This window comes from Helicoverpa armigera, chromosome 1 (genome assembly GCF_030705265.1).
Source record: "Helicoverpa armigera isolate CAAS_96S chromosome 1, ASM3070526v1, whole genome shotgun sequence".
NCBI classification, from domain to species: domain Eukaryota; kingdom Metazoa; phylum Arthropoda; class Insecta; order Lepidoptera; family Noctuidae; genus Helicoverpa; species Helicoverpa armigera.
The window spans coordinates 10118061-10139595 of NC_087120.1; the positions used below are offsets into that span (position 1 = coordinate 10118061).

The 21535-nt window shown below is 34.5% G+C and overlaps 1 protein-coding gene across 5 annotated transcripts in view; it reads left to right on the forward strand.

Moving 5' to 3' along the window:
- The window catches only part of LOC110374603 (calcitonin gene-related peptide type 1 receptor), a 56071-nt gene extending 35198 nt beyond the window's left edge, over window positions 1-20873 (forward strand). For 2 of the 5 annotated variants that reach the window (XM_049838338.2, XM_064035008.1), the window contains exons 6-12: window positions 5928-6054; window positions 7374-7475; window positions 8877-8995; window positions 11140-11213; window positions 16925-17031; window positions 19265-19372; window positions 19746-20873. In XM_049838338.2, coding sequence (XP_049694295.2) covers window positions 5928-6054; window positions 7374-7475; window positions 8877-8995; window positions 11140-11213; window positions 16925-17031; window positions 19265-19372; window positions 19746-19913 — 805 coding nt within the window. In that variant the 3' untranslated portion in view covers window positions 19914-20873. The remainder of the gene's footprint in view (window positions 1-5927; window positions 6055-7373; window positions 7476-8876; window positions 8996-11139; window positions 11214-16924; window positions 17032-19264; window positions 19373-19745) is intronic. The other 3 variants (XR_007510721.2, XM_021332379.3, XM_021332375.3) reach the window with 3 other exon arrangements.
- Window positions 20874-21535: the final 662 nt, after the last annotated feature.

Consider the following 21535-nt stretch of genomic DNA (forward strand, 5'->3'; position numbering starts at 1 on the left):
TTTTTTTTTTTAAAGGATCCAAAACTACTTAAAATTATTTAAGGATACAATAAAACTTAATATTAACTAAAATATCTCTTAGTGTTGTTCTTATGTATAAGATATTCTTTATTATCTTTTAAAATCTTAACATTAGGTGAAACTTCCTCGATAACTTCATAGGGACCGTTGTAGATGTTTTGAAGTTTATTTCCAGTTTGGTTTTTTATAAGAATTAGGTCTCCTTTTTTGTAAGTTACGGAGTAAGTTTTCTTGTCATACAACAGCTTTCTTTTTAATTTATTTTGTAACAAATTCTGCTTGGCATCATATTGTGCTCGCTGTAGACGATATTTCATTTCTTTTGGGTAATCATTGTAATTATACAAAGGTTCAACTGAGATTCCAAAATCTGAGGGCAGTTTACAACATTTGCCAAACACTAACTCAAATGGCGTGTATTTTGTCTCTGAATGCACTGTAGTATTGTAAGAAAATGACCAAAAAGGTAACCAATCACTCCAATCAACAGTATTTCTATCACACTGAATTCGAAGATATGAGCCTAAATGCTTATGACTATTTTCTAACGATCCTATCGTTTCATGGTGGTAAGGGGTGGAATTTAAACGTTTAATTTTTAATATCTTACACACATTTTCCATAATATTGGATAAAAACTCTGTACCTTTATCTGTTATGATTTCTTTAGGCACTCCATATCTCAAGATGAAATTAGAAACAAATACTCTGGCTACTGATTCGGAATCCTTACTCTGCATAGCATAAGCCTCTACGAATTTAGATAAGTCACACTGCAATGTTAAAATGTATTTATTATTGTTTATATCAGTCGGTAATGGACCCATGATATCTAACGCTACACGTTCAAATGCTGAATTTGCAGTATCAGTTACAACCATTGGCTCTCTTACGAGGCGATTAGAATGTTTATTATATTGACATTGTTGACACTTTTTAACGTAGTCAACAACGTCATTCGTCATACCTGGCCAGAAGTAATATTTTTTTAAATTACCTATCATTCTGTTTATCCCTGCGTGTCCGCTAGTGGGTAACAAATGAAAGTCATTTAATATTATTCTCTTATCCTCGTGATCACAAATTCTAATTACGTCTGTTGTTATTAAAATTTTGGGTACCCGTATTTGCAATTTTTTCATATGACTTGCAAGTATTTTTATATTTGTGGCATTTTCTTTATTTTTTATTATTAAGATTTCATTTATATATTCTCTTTCGCACAACGATCCTAGATCTCTCGCTAACTCCGTCGGGGTAGATAACGATCGAGTATTTAGGTATATAGTACAACGTGAAGGTACATACGTGCAGTATTCTATTCCGGAATAATGAGAAAACAAATTCTTAAAATCTCTTTCATTTATAAAAACTAATTCTATCACATCTCTTGGTTTTTTAAGAATTTCTACAGTGTCAGGTTGATCAGGCCTGCTGCTGCTAGAAGATTCTTTTGTCAAATTATTGTTATTAGCAGTAATCTGAGACGTTAGCTTTTTTGTTTGTGCTCTCGTCAATACAGAAACAACTTGTTCTCCAATAGATTTTAAATCATCGCAGGTTATTGTTTTCGGTAGTCGACTTAATGCGTCTGCAGCTGCATTATTTCGACCCGGAATATGCACAATTTCAAAGTCGTATTCTTCAAGATATAGCCTAAACTTAGTTAGTCTACTGGAAGGATCCTTTAAACTAAATAAATATACTAGTGGCTTATGATCGGTAAATATTTTAAACCTTCTGCCATACAGATATGGTCTAAAATGCCTTACTGCCCACACGATAGCTAGGAGTTCTAGATCTATTATCGGGTATCTACTTTCTGCGGGCGATAAGTTACGACTCGCATAAGCAACTACGTGACCATTACTATTTGACAAAACCGCGCCTAATCCAGTCTTACAAGCATCTGTTCGTAACTGAAAAATATTCGATTCTGAAAAATCTGGATACTGCAATATAGGCGGCGACATTAACGCAGATTTTAATTTGTGAAAAGATTGGTCACATTCGCATGTCCATTTAAACTCTGCATTATTTTTACATAATTTATTTAATGGATGCGCAATATTGGAAAAGTTAGGTATAAAACGTCTATAATAATTAGCAAATGCTAAGTATCGCTTGACATCATCCGAGTTCACTGGCACAGGGTATTTACGCAACGCCTCGATTTTGCTGTCGTCAGGAAGAATGCCATGTGATGTTATTCTATGACCTAAATATACTATTTCAGTGCGCAAAAACTCACATTTCATTGGATTTAATTTTAAATTGACCTTTCGCAATCTTTCCAAGACTGTAATTAAGTTTTTGTTATGATTTTCCATCGATTTTCCTATTACAACACAATCGTCTAAATAAATAAATGCTTTTTTATAATTAATTCCTGACATAGCAATAGTCATTAGTCTTGAGAACACACTGGGAGATGTTTTCAAACCCATAGGCGAACGCTTCATCTGATACATCTTATCAGTAGTGAAGGCCGTGTATTTACGGGATTCTGGATCTAGCTCTAACTGGTACATTTTATCTACACTAAATGCTGTATACTTTCTCGAATTTTCTTCTAATGATAATTGGTAATAGCTTTGTGAAAGATCTAGTTTTGAAAAATAAATGCTACCTGCGAGAGAATCTAAAATATCTGTTATATTTGGTAACGGAAATTTATCATCTTTAATTTTATTATTTAACTGTCGGTAATCAATGACTAATCTCCACTTTTTTTCGTTAGATCTATCAGACTTTTTAGGTACTAATAAGACTGGGCTCGACCATTCTGATGTTGTTTCTTCTATGATATCGTTCGCTAGCATTTCCTCAATTTGTTTTTGTACTTCCTGTTTCAGGGAGTGGGGAATCCTATAAGGCTTAATATAACTAGGTGTAACATTGTCTTTTAAGGATATAGTGTGTGTCATGATGTTTGTAGTTGATAGCTTATCACCGGGAAGATGAAAAACGTCGGCATATTTTGCACAAATGTGTTCGATACTACGTTTTTCCTCTGTGTTCATGTTCGATAGATTCAATAACTCAAATAATGTTTTAACGCGATTTACACTATTTGTATTTTCCGTAAAATTACAGACAGCAAAGCAATTTATGTCGTAAATAGTAAGATCTTGAAAATCACATTCTACTTCGTTATCCGTTGTATTTAATATTCTTAAGGGAATGCGACCATTATTTGGCTTCGCAATAAGGCCGGCTACGAATACTCCTTGCTGGACTTCTTTTGATAAAACTACACAATCGCTACTCGATGACGTTGGTATGAACCTTATTACCTCGCACCGAGGCGGTATCAAATGTCTATATCTAGCATTATAATGTATTTCAATAGGAATATTTCTATTGTTTTTATAAAGTTGTAATATACTATCTCTATAGTTAATAACTGCTCCATAACGCTTTAAAAAATTATCTCCTAAAATTCCGTTTGCGGTGCAAGACATATTCTTAAATACATAAAATTTTTCACTAAATATTTCATTATCAAAACTAAATTCAAATAGATATAGCCTTCCGATTCTAACCTACCACTTACACCTCTAATAGTTATTTTATCATGACGCAATTGTTGCATTAACCGAGGATAATTACTAAGCCATTCGTACTTTAGTACACAAAGACTGGCTCCGCTATCAACTAAGAGGTTAATTACTTCATTATCAACTAAAAATCTTACTGTACTACTATTGTTAAAATTAAAAATGAAATTATTTGAATTAACGAAAAAAATCATTTGATGCGCTGTTGGAAGTCACGACTTGGCTCGGAATATTAGTGATACCACTAGTCGATGGTTCCTGGATACTATGCTGAACTGGAACAGAGGGCCTACTGTACTTATTGCCAAACTCTCTATTACTTCGACCTCTCTGAAAAGTTCTACCGCGACCGCGAGTATATTGTCCGCGATGAGGCGATAGGTTACCTGATGCCGGTGGCTTCGTATTACCGTGATTGTAATTAGACAAATGATAGTAATTATTATTGCGAGATCGGCCATTATATTGTCCACGAAAACTGTTATTAAAATTCCTATTACCACGATTTGCGTAATTATGACGCCTGATGTTCATAATTTCGAATGATGAAGACAAGGATTGTTCGTCCATGGCAGTCCTAATAGCTTCCGGTAAAGATTGAAAGTTTCTTGCTGCTATAACAGTACTCAATCTGGGGTCACTCAAACCGTCAGCAAAACGTTTTAAGGCAATTTTTTCATTTGTTTTTTTAAAAACATCATAGGAATTGGGACTATCTTTTGTTTGGGCGATCGTTAAATCAACAAACAATTTTTCTAATTCATTGCCAAATGACTCGATAGAACGATTTCCTTGTTTACACTGATGTAATTTCCATTGCAATGCTACTTGGGATTTATCTTGAATAAGATACTTGCGCATGTCAGCTAACAGGTTATCAACGGTATCGTAAGTTGGTTTCATACGTAATTTTGCACTTTGAGAAAGTCTGGTTTTAAGAACAAAATCAATTAACTCTTGAGTGGATGACTCCAAGATCATCTTGCCATACAAGTCAATACAGTCAATGAGAGACTTAGTAACAGATTCCTGTCCAGTCATTATTGGCAATAAGGAAATAGCAGTTTTTAAGTCAAATTCCCTTTTTGTAGACATTTTTACTGGCTCAGATAAACTCACTCGCTCTTTGGGATCAGATAAACTAATTATTTTATTGTATAAAATATGTATGTCACTTATTATTTTATGTACAGCAGTGATATCGCTTGTACTAATTTCCTCGCGTTCAATTTCTACGTGCAACAGAGGCAAAATACTTTCTAATGAAGAATACAAGTTTTTTGCTTCTTCTATCTTTTTCTGCCCAAGGTTTTGCTGCCTTCTTTCAGGTCCTAACTTAACTAAGTACTCTCTAAGATAATTTAACGTATTATGAAGTTCATGTAACTCTACAATCAAGCTTGTCATAATATTTAACTAAATTTAATAACCCTAATTATGCAACATAAGTAAAAATAACTGAAAATTACATACGTATCCGATTAAACAAATCTTGTCGTTGAGGTGCGCGTAGACCGATGCTGGCACGTGGCTGATGACGAGCGGCCTGGCGCTGACGTGGAGTTGTGCGCGCGGCGTCGCTGCTGATGACTCAGGCTGCAGTTGCTTGTGTTGTGGGGATGGGCCGGGCTATACCCTGGACACCTCCAAACCTTCTTTCTTCTTCTTCTTAGACGGCGCTGGTGGTCAGGTCAGCACGAGAGATAGTGGCCAAGTTGTGTCTGTTCAGTTCTCGTTGCATGGTGCGCACATGGTGTTTGTTACATTTCTTGAGAACATAGTATGTTATAGCAATTGCCAATATAACGACGGCTATGGTAATCAAGAATTCTATAGCCTCCAAACGTTCGGTATGGTATTGCGTAGTTGTTGCCGAAGCTGCTCCGTTAGCATTCTGTGCGATCACAACTTGTTCTTTTGACGCAGATTTTCCCATGGTATATCTCCAAAATATTTTTCTTATGAGGTCTAGAAATCTTCTTTCTTGAAATCTTCTGTCTTGAAATCTTCTTTCTTCAGTCTTGCAATCCTCTTTCTTGTAATCGGGTTTAATAGTCTTCGTTCTTCAATCTTGATGTGTATGTTCTACAAGCGGTTCCAATAGCAGGGTCGCCATGTAATGTGTTGGTGGTTCAGGTGGTTGAAAATCAAACAGGTCTTACTCGTTCGGCGTCATTTATTAGAATATCCCCAAAAACGTATTAATACAAAACCAATAATAAATCAATATTGCGTAGCACTTAATTATAGGTTGCAAGCGATGCAAAATTCGTACACGTGAGTTTTAACTTATTACTAAAGGAAATACATAATATCAGATTACATTATGTTACAAACTTTCCACAGGGCCCTGCAGTGCACGCGGATTCGTATCCACGTCCATCTCTTCATGTCCTTCGCTCTGAACAATATCTTATGGATTGTGTGGTACAGAACCGTTGTCAACAAAGTCAGTGTGGTCCAGGATAATACGGTAAATCTTTATTTTGCTTCTTCTTATGAATTTAGAGAATTTATTTTGCCTTTCTGTGGCAAATGAGAAGCTTTTACATTAATTTTATTAGCAGTGTACTGAGCAATATACGAGGCAAAATAATATACCCAGGTTTATGCGCATTACTTTTTATTCCAAGGTTTATTAAGACATTAGATTCCATTAGCTCAATTCGTACAAAATATGCCTCCACCAAAATAATAAACTGTAGGGTACTGAGAGACATTCGTCTTAAACAAACAACTCTCTACAGTTGCAGACTATAGAATTTAGTAATAATTCTAATTTTACCCTTCTACGCAGTCCTGAGTAAAAGGGTTTTGATAGACATTCTGATAAATGACCTAAAAATGAAATCCAATTCCTTAACAAAAAACTGGAAAAGTTTGAGTCGACGTACCCAGTGAAGGTTCCGTGCGTAGGACCATAACATGAATATTGATAAAGATTCCGAAATGATTGAAGAAATGAGTCAGAGTAGCAATAAAATACTACGATATTTTTCTTTTTGAATAAAAAAGTAGGAATTATGTAAGGTATTTAATACTACCCCACTTTTACTGAAATTTCCATATAGTCGATCTAAGTCTACTTATGGATTTTTAACACGTTACCTTCACGAATTTTCGAATAAAAGGGTCGTGACAGACAGACCAACAATAAAGTACCTACCTAATCTTAAAAAGACCGACAATAAAGGATCTGATTTTTCGTTTTTAGGCACGAAACTCTAAAAACTCCCTCGGAATGGGTTCATTCTTATTCAGATGCGAATAAAAGTTCAAACAAATTATCAAACCAGACAGAATACCAATTTATTTTTTTAATTCTTCAGTCGTTGTCATAACATTAGCCAAGCACTCTCTGTTGTTTAACGAACGACAAATTTTTATTTAATTATGAATGGCATACATAAACAGAATTTTGTCGTATTTTATTTCATCATTTACTAAAAGCAGCTGTTTCCCGCGGTTCCACTCGCATTCCGAGAGGATTTTGGCCGTGCCGAAATATTTCTGAAAAGTGAGTCGCGCAATGTTCGAGCCGCCATTAAGTTTGGCATGAACTACACTCTTTTGAAAAAACAGCGGTCACCTGTGCGAAATCTTGGTTTTAAGGAGTATACGTGTATTTAGCTAACCCTTTCGATGCTAGTAAAACCCTACTGTCATTAAGGCCCCCTGAAATTCACGCAAGCTCCCAACCCAACCCAAGATTTTGCGTAGGTGCCCGCTTTTTTGCAAAAGAGTTTATATATATACGTATATGTCGATTAATTACAGCAATATTTTGTGCAGGAATGGTGTCAAATCCTGCACGTTGTAACTAACTACTTCATGGTCACAAGTTACCTGTGGATGTTTTGCGAGGGTCTACATCTACACATAGCTCTCGTTGTGGTGAGTACATCTACACATTAATTTAACACTGTTAAAGCAATTATAATTAAGGTTCACTTTTTTAAACATTAAAAATCATCAATTACACAAAAAAATCAAGCAAGGATACTCACAAAATTCACAGGCGTGAGGCGACTTGATATTAAATGACAATTTGAATCTCCAGGATGAAGTTAATATAGTAACCACCCATACCCGTACCCAACTTTAGTCCGTTATTGGTCCTACTGAATTATTTCGATCATAACTTGAAGTCACGTAGATATATCCGTTTAATACACTGTTTAGTAAACATAGTCCCGCTTGCAAACAAAATATCAAAGTTTCTCCTTGAAACGGTCACGTAGTGTGGCAATACCCACGAGAATATGCAATCACGAATGATATTATAACCCTTTGGGTGTGGGAAAATCTTTGATTTTAGATTGATAGTATCATTCATAGTACATGTGACTACCGTACACGAAGTTCTGGGCACAATAACTCTTTGTTTTTATTGAATTTTATAAAAAAACTCGGAGACTCTGAGTTTGTGATGTTACACCACAGTGCTTGACATGTTCGCAAAACAAATCGCTGCTTTTTACTCGGCAGTCGTAATATGTCTATGCAAGAGGCCGTCAGGATTTGAAAGACACTGACACTAGGCCTTGTAAGGCCATTAAACATAATTTATAGTCATTTTCAAATTACGAATTACTTTGGACTACGATATTATAGTCCCCAGACTGGCGAACACTTTTTTTTTGTTACATACCAATTTAAGACTTTGTGAGTGTAAGCTTTCTATTGATGTATCACTTAATGCTAGAGAAGAGGTAGACCAAAACGCTCATTGCCCTCTGTCCACTGGCCTGGGAATTATTATAATTTTGAACAAAATGTCAGTCACATTACAATCGTGACTCCCTGAAACTTTTGCCTAGCTATAGGAAAACTTCTATACTTACCTTTTAACTTTTAACAACTCTTGGTCATATTTATTTCCTGTTTACCTGTAACTTATTCCTATATATGGCATTCCTTGCATGAATTAGTCTTAATGTTAAACAAAATATTGATTGCACCAGGCGATAAATGTAAAGAAACTTTAAAAATTATTTGATGAAATAATGCTGAAAGATAAGTATGGAATATAAATGAATACTACGCCTACACCAGATAGGAATACGGATTTCTTGTCTATATAGGTACCCCTATGATGAAATACATTTAAATGCAACACCATGATTAATAATGAACACACCAAAAACAAATGTATTCATAAAAAAGTCAAAATTTTCAACAAAACTCTTTTGCTTTTAAAATCGCGTCATCGCGCGTTATATTAAACTTTCCGTGCATGTTTACCATTATTTACAAGTGTTATGAATTCGTGATGCTAATGGGTATGAGGTACAGGTGTTCGTGAAGGACGAGGTGGCGATGCGATGGTTCATAGCTCTCGGCTGGGGTGTCTCGCTGATCATCGTCGTGATTTACGCAATAACCAGATACCTAACACCGGGAGCGACGGACAGGTAAGTTGTGAAGGGATAAATGATGCCTGGATTCAGTAACGACAGTACAAAAATACCTGGGACCTGACCTTTGATCTATGCTCATGGAAGCCTGCCTCCTGTCAGCAAAGAGTAGCATAATTTATGAAAAAAGTCCAAACCACGTCTATACTTCATTTGGGACGGTGAAAAATCAAAAAGTACTTAAAAACCAGTACCACGAAGATATGAAATATTAGGCCTATATATTGCTTTTTTAATCAATTAGTTGCGAATCTACATAATTACCTTCTTTTCTATAAAATATCTCTAATTTTCCCCGCATAAACACACGTACATAAGACACGCTTATTAAAAACACGCATTTAATAACCATACGTTAAAGAGCTATTGCGATTTCTTTTTGAAAATATCATGCGCTTGGCGATGTATGCTAATGCGAACGCCAGCGATTTGCAATGTTTGAATTAAATTAGGGTTCACACTCGCACTGCTAAGTTAGCTTCAAAAGAATTCCAGGATACTTTTAAATCCAATTTCATCATACACAAATATTAAATACATATATGTGAAAGTATGTATAAAGGAACTACATAAATAATCAGCCTTCATCAGATCATAATTCTTTATTGTATATAAGCAAACCATGACATATCGGTACACATCATCATCATCATTAGCGTATCGCAGTCCACTGCTGGACATAGGCCTCTCCAAGTGCACGCCACTGAGATCGATCGGTACACATACCTACCTATATATTTGCTTCGGTACTTTATCATCATCATCATGTCATCAGCTTATTGATATACAATACTAAACGTAGGCCTCCTTCAACGAACGACAACTCGGTCTATATGGCACTTACTAATATAAAACTCCTTCATGACTAAATTCAATCTTTTCAATCACGAACAGTCAACAAAATACTCCAAATTGGCCTTGGCATTATAATTAATTAATAATTTTATTACCCATTGAAAATCAAACAATGGAAAACAAAGGTGCAGGTACTTTGAAAGACTTGTTTTCAACAATAATTATGTATTTTAACTGATTAGGTATTGAATTTCTTTAATAACGCGGTGTTTTGACGTCAATTTTCGTTAGAGAGTTTTTTTATTTAAAGTATCTAAATGGTACACTTAATAAAAAAAATACAAACATCTAAATTGAGCAGAAACTCCTCCTTTTGGGGAAGTCCGTTAAGAATGCGTCACTGCACAATAACACAAACAATTTGAGCATAAACACAACATGTCTGGATTTAATACAATAAGAAGCAGACAAATATAAAAACCAACAGCTTGTAAAATGGTCAATGAAAGCAGTCTTATGGCCTTAACCCACCGCAAAACTATATCGTTCAGCAGAGCTAGTGACACCATTTATAATGAAATTTAAGATTATTCACAAAATAACGATCAATTTATCTCATAAAATCACGGCTGTTTACAAAGTACGCCTAAAACTCGTTCTAAAACCAAATCAAGATTGACGAAAACTAATTTGTTTTATGATACAGAAAAGCTACGTCAAACGCGTTAACTGAGTTTAAATTAAGTGGTGAAATCGACCCTTCGAGTGGAAAACATAATTCTGCGTCTGTTTATAGATAGACACAGTAACATGATTTATATAACCCTTTTAACGGTACAAATAACTAGTTGAAACTCTTTAAATTACTTATAAGCGCCGTTTTAAAGTTTGTAAATGATCAATCCCTTTTAAGCATATTTTATTTGCATGCGTTAGGTTTACCATATTTTGAGTAGTTAAGTTTTCCAGAAACAATTTTACTATTTTACCTATGTGTTTAAACCACAGATTTACCAATCAACGTATCTACATATTTGTTGAAATAATACTTTCAAAACACTGATCATGCTTAATACCTATGGGTTTTTTTTTACTTCTCAATTTTTATAAATGACCATCCATATACGAGTACTTACAGTACAGACGTCACAGACCAGAAAATATTTATCTCAGTTACATAAATCCTTCACTATGTTGCGACTGATGCCTGCAGGGAATCAAAGTTAATACAACCAAATTTGATTTTACAAGGCCTCTGGGCGTAACAGGTCCCAAAGGACAAAAGGAATATAACTCCTTAAATGTGCTCCAAGCGTATATATTTATTTATTTATGTAATATTTTAGGTGTTGGATGGATCAAAGTGACACCTTTTGGATCATCATAGTGCCAGTGGGACTGTCCTTGCTGGCTTCATTCGGTAAGTACGCATGACTGATTTTGTAGGTGTAAAGATTACTATATTATAAGTATGTACCTACCTAAGTTATTCTTTGCATGTATCTGAGGGCACGGCAGTGCCCCAGCCAAGACTCGAGCAAAGCGGGCACGGCCGTACCATCTTTTCTCGAAGCGTTTCGCGGCTATTTCAGCCCCCTGTATCTTCCATGTGAATAAAGCTAGGAGTTTAGGTTTTCGATGACCAAGAGTAAGTATTAAAACAAGCTCAGTCCCAAAATTACAAGAAATTTGAATAAATAGTTTACGAGTTATGAGCGATCAAAGTTACACCATTTTGTCACTGACTCACTCACTGACCGATCATCAAAAGTCTAAGGTACTTCTAGCAAACTTAGAACCTTCAAATTTGGCACCAAGATAGGTTATTAGCTACATATAAAGGGAAAATTATAAAAACCTTAAAACTTAATAAAAAAATAGGAAACAAATTTATATTTGCGGTTTTTAAGGAACATTGTGTATGAATTTTGACTGCATTGATAACTTTGTTATTTATTTATGTACAAAATGTTACTATTTGTTTTATTGTTACGTAGTGTGGTATATTGTTATTATGTATTAAATATTAACAAAAAACAAACATATTAACAAAAAAGCTAGGTTAAAATAAAATGAATAATGATAAAATCTTTCATATTAATGCAGTGCGATAAATACTGCATGCTCGCTCGATAGATGGCGTTGTCCTGGTCTAAATCGAGCTACGGTTTTTAGTTAAAAAAAAAAACAATTTCATGTGATAGCGCCATCTACCTCTGAAATAAATCTCTTTTATTCTAAAAAATATTCGATTAAAAAATTCGACAATTTCGAAATTGTTTAATTTATTTAAAAAAAAATGTTGTTTACGTGCTAGTTTAGGTCTACATATTTAGTTTGTTATATATTTAGTTAGTTGCATGTAAGGTAATTTAATTTGTTATATACTTAGAGAAGAAGGAGACCTACAAAAAATAAATTAGATCCCACCAAAAACATTAAATGTAAAAAAAGCCAATCCTCTACGCAATTCCTCCACCGTAAAAAGTTTTGAGATCGCATAGAAGCCAAGTCCTGTTCAACTTTATTTGTAATAATAAATCAATATTTTGTGACTATATCAATAGTTTTGTTCACATTACAATAATATTGTCTTGGCCATGAGCACAAGTTAATAGTCGCTCCCTGAAATAATGTGTAAATACCATTGAATTGATACATTCTATATGGACATGATTTTACGATTGGACTGATTGGAATTTGAGATCACCTTGGACCAAACATGCGCCATAGTAAATGTGCAGTTCATGATTTTGGATGATACTGACTGTCGGTCATTTAGTAACAATTGAAAAAACTAAAAGTATTTAATTCTGTGATATTAAACTTCATGATTGACTTTCACCTCTCCAAGATATGCTGTATTATATTTGTAGTTTATTGTGCTCATGGCCAAGTCAATATTATTGTAAAGTGAACGAAATTATTGATATGGTCACAAAATATTGATTTATTATTACAAATAAAGTTGAACAGGACTTGGCTTCTATGCGATCTCAAAACTTTTTACGGTGGAGGAATTGCGTAGAGGATTGGCTTTTTTTACATTTAATGTTTTTGGTGGGATCACTAATTACTTTATTCAAAGACCAAGTCACTATTTTATTAACTAGCTTTCAATTCTGAATCCTTGTAGATTTAAGGCGATTTTTAATCGCTCCTAGCAACAATGAGAAAAAAATAATATCATGTTCGTGGCGATCGTCCTTTTCTACTTCCAATAGTAGGCCTATCTCAATCGGTCAAACCGTTCGACAGTGTAACAAACAAACTCACTTAGGTACGCCCTTGTAATATTATATCATTAGGACACACAGTTCTGCAAGACATCGAACATTTAAGGATTATTTAAAGAAAACAAAGTGTTGTCTATTGCACAATGCTTTCTACACTTAATTGGGTACGCACAATCGTCCAAATTAGCTGTACTCTAACATTTGTCTTGGTAATTTCACCTCAACCAAGAGGTCTGGAGGTAATTTTCCTGTTCCGACCTTCCTCGTTTTAACTTTAGCTATGTATGTACATAGGAACTGTTATTTATTGAATTACAACCCTAGCAAATTGAGCAATCCGTTTATCTTTCGCCCTTATTAGACATGTCCGATAAACCGATCAATTGTGTATACAAAAGACAGAGCCTGTATCTAGGGGATGTGCTATTGTTCCGTTGAAAGATAAACCATCGACAAAAAACATGAGACACGAAAATGAATTACAAGCACTATTCATCAAAGTCTATGTGAGATATCTGTGATCTGCGTTATCATGCCACTTCAGCAGCATATATTTTTTGCACCAACATGGCTTCTATGAGGTATACTATGATTAATAGTTATCTCTCAGTAACACACTTTTTGCTTGATCCGCATCCCAAATCTACTTTACAAAAAAATACTAAAAGCTAGCTTTTAAAGTTTTTGCTTCGTTACTATAAAATTCTGTGGCTCTTTATAAGGCTTTTTACATTCAAATTGTCTCCACTCGACAGTCTAGGCCCACCTAAATTAAAATCTTTATTCTGATTAAAACTATAATTTAGGAATTACAGTATCGGAAAGACGTCTTGTCAACCTGCGCAATTTATGGCATTCTGGCCAATTATGAAATGATTAAGTACCTACAAGAATTTAAATTTAACGGAGGGGTGTGAGAGATATTACCGTCATAACAATATCAATTTATCTATAAGTATATAGTTAAACGTCGATCTTATTCACTACGCAATTTCTAATATACCATACCTTTCTCTTGACGAACTAAAATTCTTCAAAGTTAGCACCGTCTGTAAGGCTAAAACGGAGCTAAACCACAGACCTCAAAAGCTAATTTTCGATCCAACAATCAGAAAGCCAGTCGTAGGGACTTCTCTTTGTTTTGACCTGAAGACATAGGTAAACATGTTATGTACCTGTTCATTTATCAAGGGGTACATTATTTCGTATCTCAGAATCAATTCAAACTTTGTTATAAATATTTCACATTTACTTTTACAGACTCAGATATGTTTCACCCGCTTTCTAGAAACGAAACATCTATACTTGAATTCGCTTGTCGTGCACAAAGCAAAATAAAAATGCTCTAGACAAACTCATTCCTCCCTAAGAGCATCCCACAATCATTCCATTGCTTTGAAATGGCGCCGTTTTTCTTAATAACAGTTAATGTGTAACAATTTACACAAGGAAAAGCATATTGTATTTTTTTATTCTTTCGAATTTCGGCAGCCTTTCGGCAATTGAATTAATTTTATTGCAGACAAGTTTTTTAATGTTTGCCCACTTTATGTACAAAGAACTGGCTAACTCTGACTTCAGTGGCTTACAATGTCAGCAAGCTGCTGAAAATATACGAAATCCAAATTATCTCATTCTTTCCTTAATTTAATTAAGTAGTGTTACTTAAAGGAATTTTGCTGACTGCTTTGAATATCTACTCATAAAGACCTTTTGTTCCCTTTTTATGTGATCTTTATTTTAATGACTATCCGAACTGTCAATGATTTTAGGCATCGCGGTTCACAAATCTTGATACTTTAAAAGTTATACTTATAAGAAATTTTAATGAAGAACTTTACGAATGTTTCTAACAAAGAAGAATACTTACTAACTTTTAAAGAAATAATAAGATGTACTCGATGAAAGCATTTAATAATGATCACAATTTCTCAAAATCTTAACATTACAACTTGGATCACACACAACATACATCTTTAGATTAGAAACCACTAACGAACTCGCTCAAAACAGCAGAAAGATCTCTGATTTCAAATCTGCACGTTACTGAACCCGACACTCAGATAAAGGCAATTGAGCAAAGAAAACTCTCGAAACGTTACACTTAACTGACCCTTTCGTACGTTTTACGTTCGCCATCTTGCAATGAAAGTAAGGAAAATATTTGCTTTTCACACACAGAATCATTTATAAAAAGAATTCATGTTCTTGCTTGAGCTGTTTTGGTATCTCTTAGAACCTTCGCTGTTTCCAGCAAAAATCTGTGGCATTATCATTGCAAATAGATGCTTTAGTATTCATCTGTCTGACTATAGTAAGATAGGACTTTCGAGTTCGTTACACCGACAGGTTAAGTCATTGGGTTAACAGATCCATCTTTTACTACAAATAAATGCTGGTAAAATAAGATTAGGTTATAGATTTACTTTCATAAACTACAAATGGTTAAAAACACGTTCTATGGAAGACTTTATCCATCTCTTTCCTAAATGCGAGGTCACGACACTAGTCCATTCAATTATAAAAAAGAAAAGAAACAAGAGATTCGACGACAAATTGATGCCATTATTAGGTTAATTTGTCTAAATTAGGGACAGGTAATTTATTGCCTCCATTCGTTAAAGATTATATTTAGGACTACCTGCTCACCGCAGCATCACCTGGTATTTTGAAGGAAATAATGTACCTATATTTTTGAAAGTGGAGTTTCATAAACGCCCTTAGCAAATGATTAATAAGATACAAGACAAATTTTTCTTTACATTGATTGATTAGATAACATTGAAGAGGTAGAATAGTGCCATAAGCCAACATCACACCGTTACGGGAATACCTACTCTTTATACACCCTAAATGGTCATACATCATCCAACCCTTGTCTCAATTTTATTTAGGATGGAGCATATATATGTAGATAGGATACTTTTGTGACTGATGTTGTCTAAAATCTATAGATCTACCGAGTGATCTGTGCAGTTTATTTAGCTTCTATTTTAATAAATGGTAGGTATCGGAACGTTTGGTGGTATAATAAGAATACATTGAAATACTAAAAAGAAACTAGAATTAACAAAACATTTTAGAAGGATCAACAAAATAATGATTTTTGGTAGTACAGTAGGTACTCTTGTGCGCGAGTCTGAATCAAACTATTCCGCCGATTTTTTCTTGATGACGTTGATCTGAACAGAATGGTCTCCTAAATAGCATCCCCTCAACCTATAATATCATAAAATTCATCAGTTATAAAACTCAGGCATCGTTGCCTTTTTATTAAAATTTAAAGGTCAAAGAGACCTCTACTCAATTCAACCAAAATCTGAATCAGTATTTCCAAGTCAAAATATATTTTTTTTATATTAGAACAGGGTAACTTAATTGTTTTACTGACTTACTAGTATGTACGTACCAGGTGTAGTATTTCCACAGAATAAATATCGAATGCAGGTATTAAAATTCGTACATAAAACCCAGTAGAAATACCACCTGCCTCTCACACCAATAAGATTTGCCGATAAACAAATTAAAAGTTTGGACGAGTCTCTGAACTACTTTAAATAATTGTTCTGGCATTAATTTAATACTTCTAGAAATTGGTAGATCTTTATTATTATGAATAGCTGATGACAAGTTTTTTGACATCTTCTCAATTGTTCATAAAAAATATTTTAGCTGTTGTAATACTGGGATAGAATTCGAATTATATTTTCTTTAAAATTGAAGCTTGGAAGCTCTTAGACATATCCAAAGATTAAACAGTTGTTTTAGTTCACAAAGCAGTGTCTTTCCAGTGCAAATTCATTTTCTCAGTATACTTATATCTTAGAATTCTATTAGTTTCCTCATAATACTGAAGACGCTGCTTTGAATAGAAACTTATGTTCTATGCTTGCAGTATTTCTGGTGAACGTAGTACGGGTGCTACTGACGAAGTTGCACCCAGCACCGAACCAGCACGCTTCTGTAGCGGCGAGAAAGGCTGCGAGAGCCGCTCTTATATTGGTAAGTCTTAACCAATGCTCAAAATTTCATCCACGCGCTTTTTTCCACATTGTATTAAAATGGACTAATGGTAAAGATGGTATAGTGACATCGCGTGTTGGTTTTATAGTCACATCTTCTTGTGTTATAAACTTAGTCTCCACCGTGTGTACAGGCTAGGATATTATACCTTTGTACTGATATATAAAAATATTAAAAGGTTAAAAAAATATTTACGGTTTATATTTTAATTAAGTCCATTTCAATTTAATTCCATGGCCAGATATTGGCTAGATCCTGTCGCAGGTAATTCGTATTACAGCTTAGTTCCGTTTTAGTCATGCTTTTCGGTCCTTGCAGTGCCATGTTCCGCTGGTTTACTTATTCTTACATTGAGTACACTCAGGCCCGCCGCTAGCTGTTTGTTCGCCCGCGTGCAAAACTGATTATGCCGCCCTACGACTACATATGTTTTGTCAAAAAATATATAGGGAGGTAGATCCAGGGGGTCCGAATTAGCAAGTAATTGCTTAGGGCATCAATGCAGTGCAAACATTACCCAAGTGGCCCCTATGTATTGAAAGATTGTGATTAACTTAAACTAACGCACTTAAATATCTATAACAATGTTTAAAGTCAGTAAAATATGTTATTTGGTGGGTTTTTCGTTGAAAAGTCAACTTATAGTAACACATATCATTTGTAAGGAAGCGCGAGCGGAGCGAGCGCGAAAATTTTTTAGTCTAGAATAAGAATAAGAATCTTTATTTGCAGACACAAAACAAATAAAAACTACTCTAAATTAACAAAGCAAAGTCAAAAAGTAAGATATGCATAGAAGTGAAGTGCAAAAGCCGCGAGCGAAGCGAGCGCGATTTTTTCCTTAGAGTTTTCATGAAGTAAACATATCATAAAAAGCCATAACGGACGTGCGCGAAAAATGTTTTTTCGGAATTGAATGCCTTAACAGTACAAAATAAAGATAAAATGCGATATCTGACATGGAGTCGCGAGCGCAGCGAGCGCGAATTTTTTTGGGGATGTAAAGGGTGAAACAGTCAAAATTAATAGGAGACGACCAAAGCTAGGGCGGCTTTTTCTGAAATTTTATTGGTTTAATTTTGCCGCCCCCTAAATAGCATTTGCCCCACGCTACGCCACTGGTTGATCTTAAATCGTTTTTAAGAATCTTTAATTTTGAAAATGTCCTTTCAACAGATGTACCTAACTGAAACCGGCAGTGTAAGTAATATTCTTAGCGCTATAATTATTGCTGTGTTCGGAAATATTGAAATCAAATGATTAGTAAAAAGATATTGTATTTTTTAAATATTAGGTGATAACTCGCTAGATTTGCCACCCCGTAGGACGTGCCGCCCGCGTGCTGTGCACGCGTACACGAGTACACTGAGTTAAACTCAGTAAAAACAGAAATTCCGTTATATCTGACTGTAACAAAATTACTTTGCGTTATTATTCTTTTCTAACGGTAAAGAAATGTCTTCCAGTTTTTTACCTATAAATATATTTCGCAACAGGTTGCACGGTAAATAGTTAAATCAACTCTAAGGTTACCCTCAGTTACTCTATCTACGAGTAAACATACGAACAAATAAACTGGGCTTTCTTCATCGACTCGGAGGCAGATTAGATTAGCACTCATTTGTAATTCAAGCGGCACCGTTTTTCTACGCAGTCACCTTTTTATTTCAGAGAATTCGGAAGCAAATAATATGTAAGTAAGTACAATTTGTATTCAGCTATATTATGAGCAATTGTTCAGCCGTGCGTATTTGCTATTGTGTTTCTTTTACAAAATCAAAGCGACTACGATACTTTTACTTCCATTTCGACAATCTTTACTGATTTTTATTAAAATTCTTGAATCTCAAATTCTATGCGTAAAGTGAAAGTTCTGCTACTGTGAGCTAAAGTAGTTTCTGAAACGATATTTACATGCTCGTGAGTTATGAATCCCTGATTTTACTCGAAAACTCCATTCCGATAAGAATATCTGACTTCTGTGCGAATAAAGTGCCGTTACGGGTTCAATTGACTCTGATTGTATCATGTTACTAACTTTGAAAGTTTAGCTAAAATAACGTCTCGATTAGATTCCTTCATGAAAACGACGACAATGATCTGCTGATTAAGGACCCTATTTTAAACAGTTTTATTTAGATATACCTAATCCCATCCTATTTTTTACAGTTTAAAGAAGAAACTTATAGATACTTTATTTCTTTGTACGCAGGTCCCTCTATTCGGACTACATTTCATTTTAATACCATTTCGACCGCTGCCTGACTCGCCATGGGAAAAAACTTATCAGATTGTATCGGCACTTCTTACGAGTTTACAGGTATTTGATATTCAGTTATATAATCAGAACTCCTCAGTTACTCCACATGCTGCGATGATTTGATGGACTATGTATAATATATCAATGTTTACGACATACCGATCTTTACCTGTGGTGTTTAGTATTTTAGAACTGAAATATAGATGTTTTATGATAAAAAAATAATAATATCCATATCAGTGAAAAGGTCGTGATTCAATTTTGGCAGAATTTACTATATTTTATTTATCAAGGAAAACAAACAAAAGCACAATATAGTCAAACTACTTTACTTATGTAAAGTATTTACTTAGAGAGGAAAGGAACTGCAGGTAAACTGTTTCCTATAAATCTTTTGAACACATTGTACAGGGAAGTAAACCTTTGTCCCCAGGGTCTATGCTTGGCGATACTATTCTGCTTCACCAACCATGACGTCGTGGTCGCCACAAAAACATACTTATCACGATTTCGCACAAATAACGAGGGCATCCCTATGACTGGTAACACATACCCATTAACTGGGTCGGTTTTAAATCTTATTTCATTAGCTTTAAGATAATATTAAATACTATTAAGCAAACGGCGCTCGAACTCAGCGTCGTTTGAAAAAAGAGGTGGTAACCAATTCGACAATTTTCATCAAAATTCACTTTTAATCCAATTGCTTATTCAATCACCAATTCGATTACACTGCATAACATGCCTGCCATCTGTAGCTTGATTAATAGCAATTAACGCTGAGCTCGTTCTTCTAGATATGACCCACATTTGGCAGCTCACTTCAGGAGGATCTCATTCGGCTTTACGTCACACTTGAATTGTTCTGCACATTTCAATCGCGTCGATATGACACGACGCAATACAAATCAGTGGTCAACAGCCTGTACACAAATAGATTACTCATATTTTATCTACAATACATTATCAATGATTGAGTGTTTTAGAAGCAAACAGTTAGCTGCTAATTGTGATCTTATCTAGTAATGCCTTTAATTCATTTGTGTTTGTGATCGTTTGTAATATAATACACTATTTTATATAAGTATCTACTAATGAAATAACTCCTCAAATTCAAAGAGATCACTTTCAGTTGATATATTTACTTTGTACGCACCCATGTGAACGGAATTCCTTCAAAACAGCCTCGACAGTACCGACATGCCATTAAAAGCATTTCATCAAAGTGCTTCCTTCACAGAATGTAAAATAATTCAATATTATCTATTTATTTCAGGGTTACATATATGAGAATATTATTCAATAAGCGTGTCAAGGAAAATATATCCTTATGCTAATGTAATAACGCACATTTCACGTTTTTCAGGTGTAACCGGGGGTGAGAGCTTAGTGAATACCAGAGACCACGTTGTATGACCTAAACTATAACCGCGTAGGTCAATTATGTAATTATAATATAATTTAATATTAATGTAAGTGATATGTGAATATTATGTAAATGACTATGCTAACCTGAATATACTCAGAATAATATAATCGACAGAAGATATCTGTGTCTGTATGTGTGCGTTTTTCTTTATAAAATGATTTCCCGCTTTTTTGTTGTTTTTTTTTGCAGGAATCTTTAAAACAGAATAGGTATAAAAGAGAATAGACGACATTTTTTTTATAAAAATTGATGGTATTACTTCTCTGATCGGAACAACAAATACCTACCTATTGTGACTTTGAGCAAGGTCACTTTTGTTGTGTAGGAACATTGTTATAGGTCCTTGACACGTTTGCTCTAAATCAATCAGACGACTATAACTTGATGCAATTTACATTGTTAAATTAAAAATTCCCAGTTTAAAAGAAACCGAAGGATCTCAGGCGTTATTCCTACCCAGAATAATTATTATTGGCTTTACCATATGGCCCGGTGCTCAGCTTTTCGCATCCAAATTCTGTCTGCAGACGTCTCAATAGTTCGATTTATTCCACTAAACAAATAAAATAATTTAAATAAATAATATTATATCAACTGTTGCATTTAACTACTAAAATTATGGTCTATTGTGTATTTTATCAGTAGCAAAAACAAAGTATTACAACATTTGACCGATCGGAATTTCTTACTAGGAGTAGGTATGTATACGTTATCACGTGCCACGCTTTACGAACGAACACCTCTTATCGACGTTTTATGAGTGTGGAGCATAAGAGAGTATTACATCAGCTGCC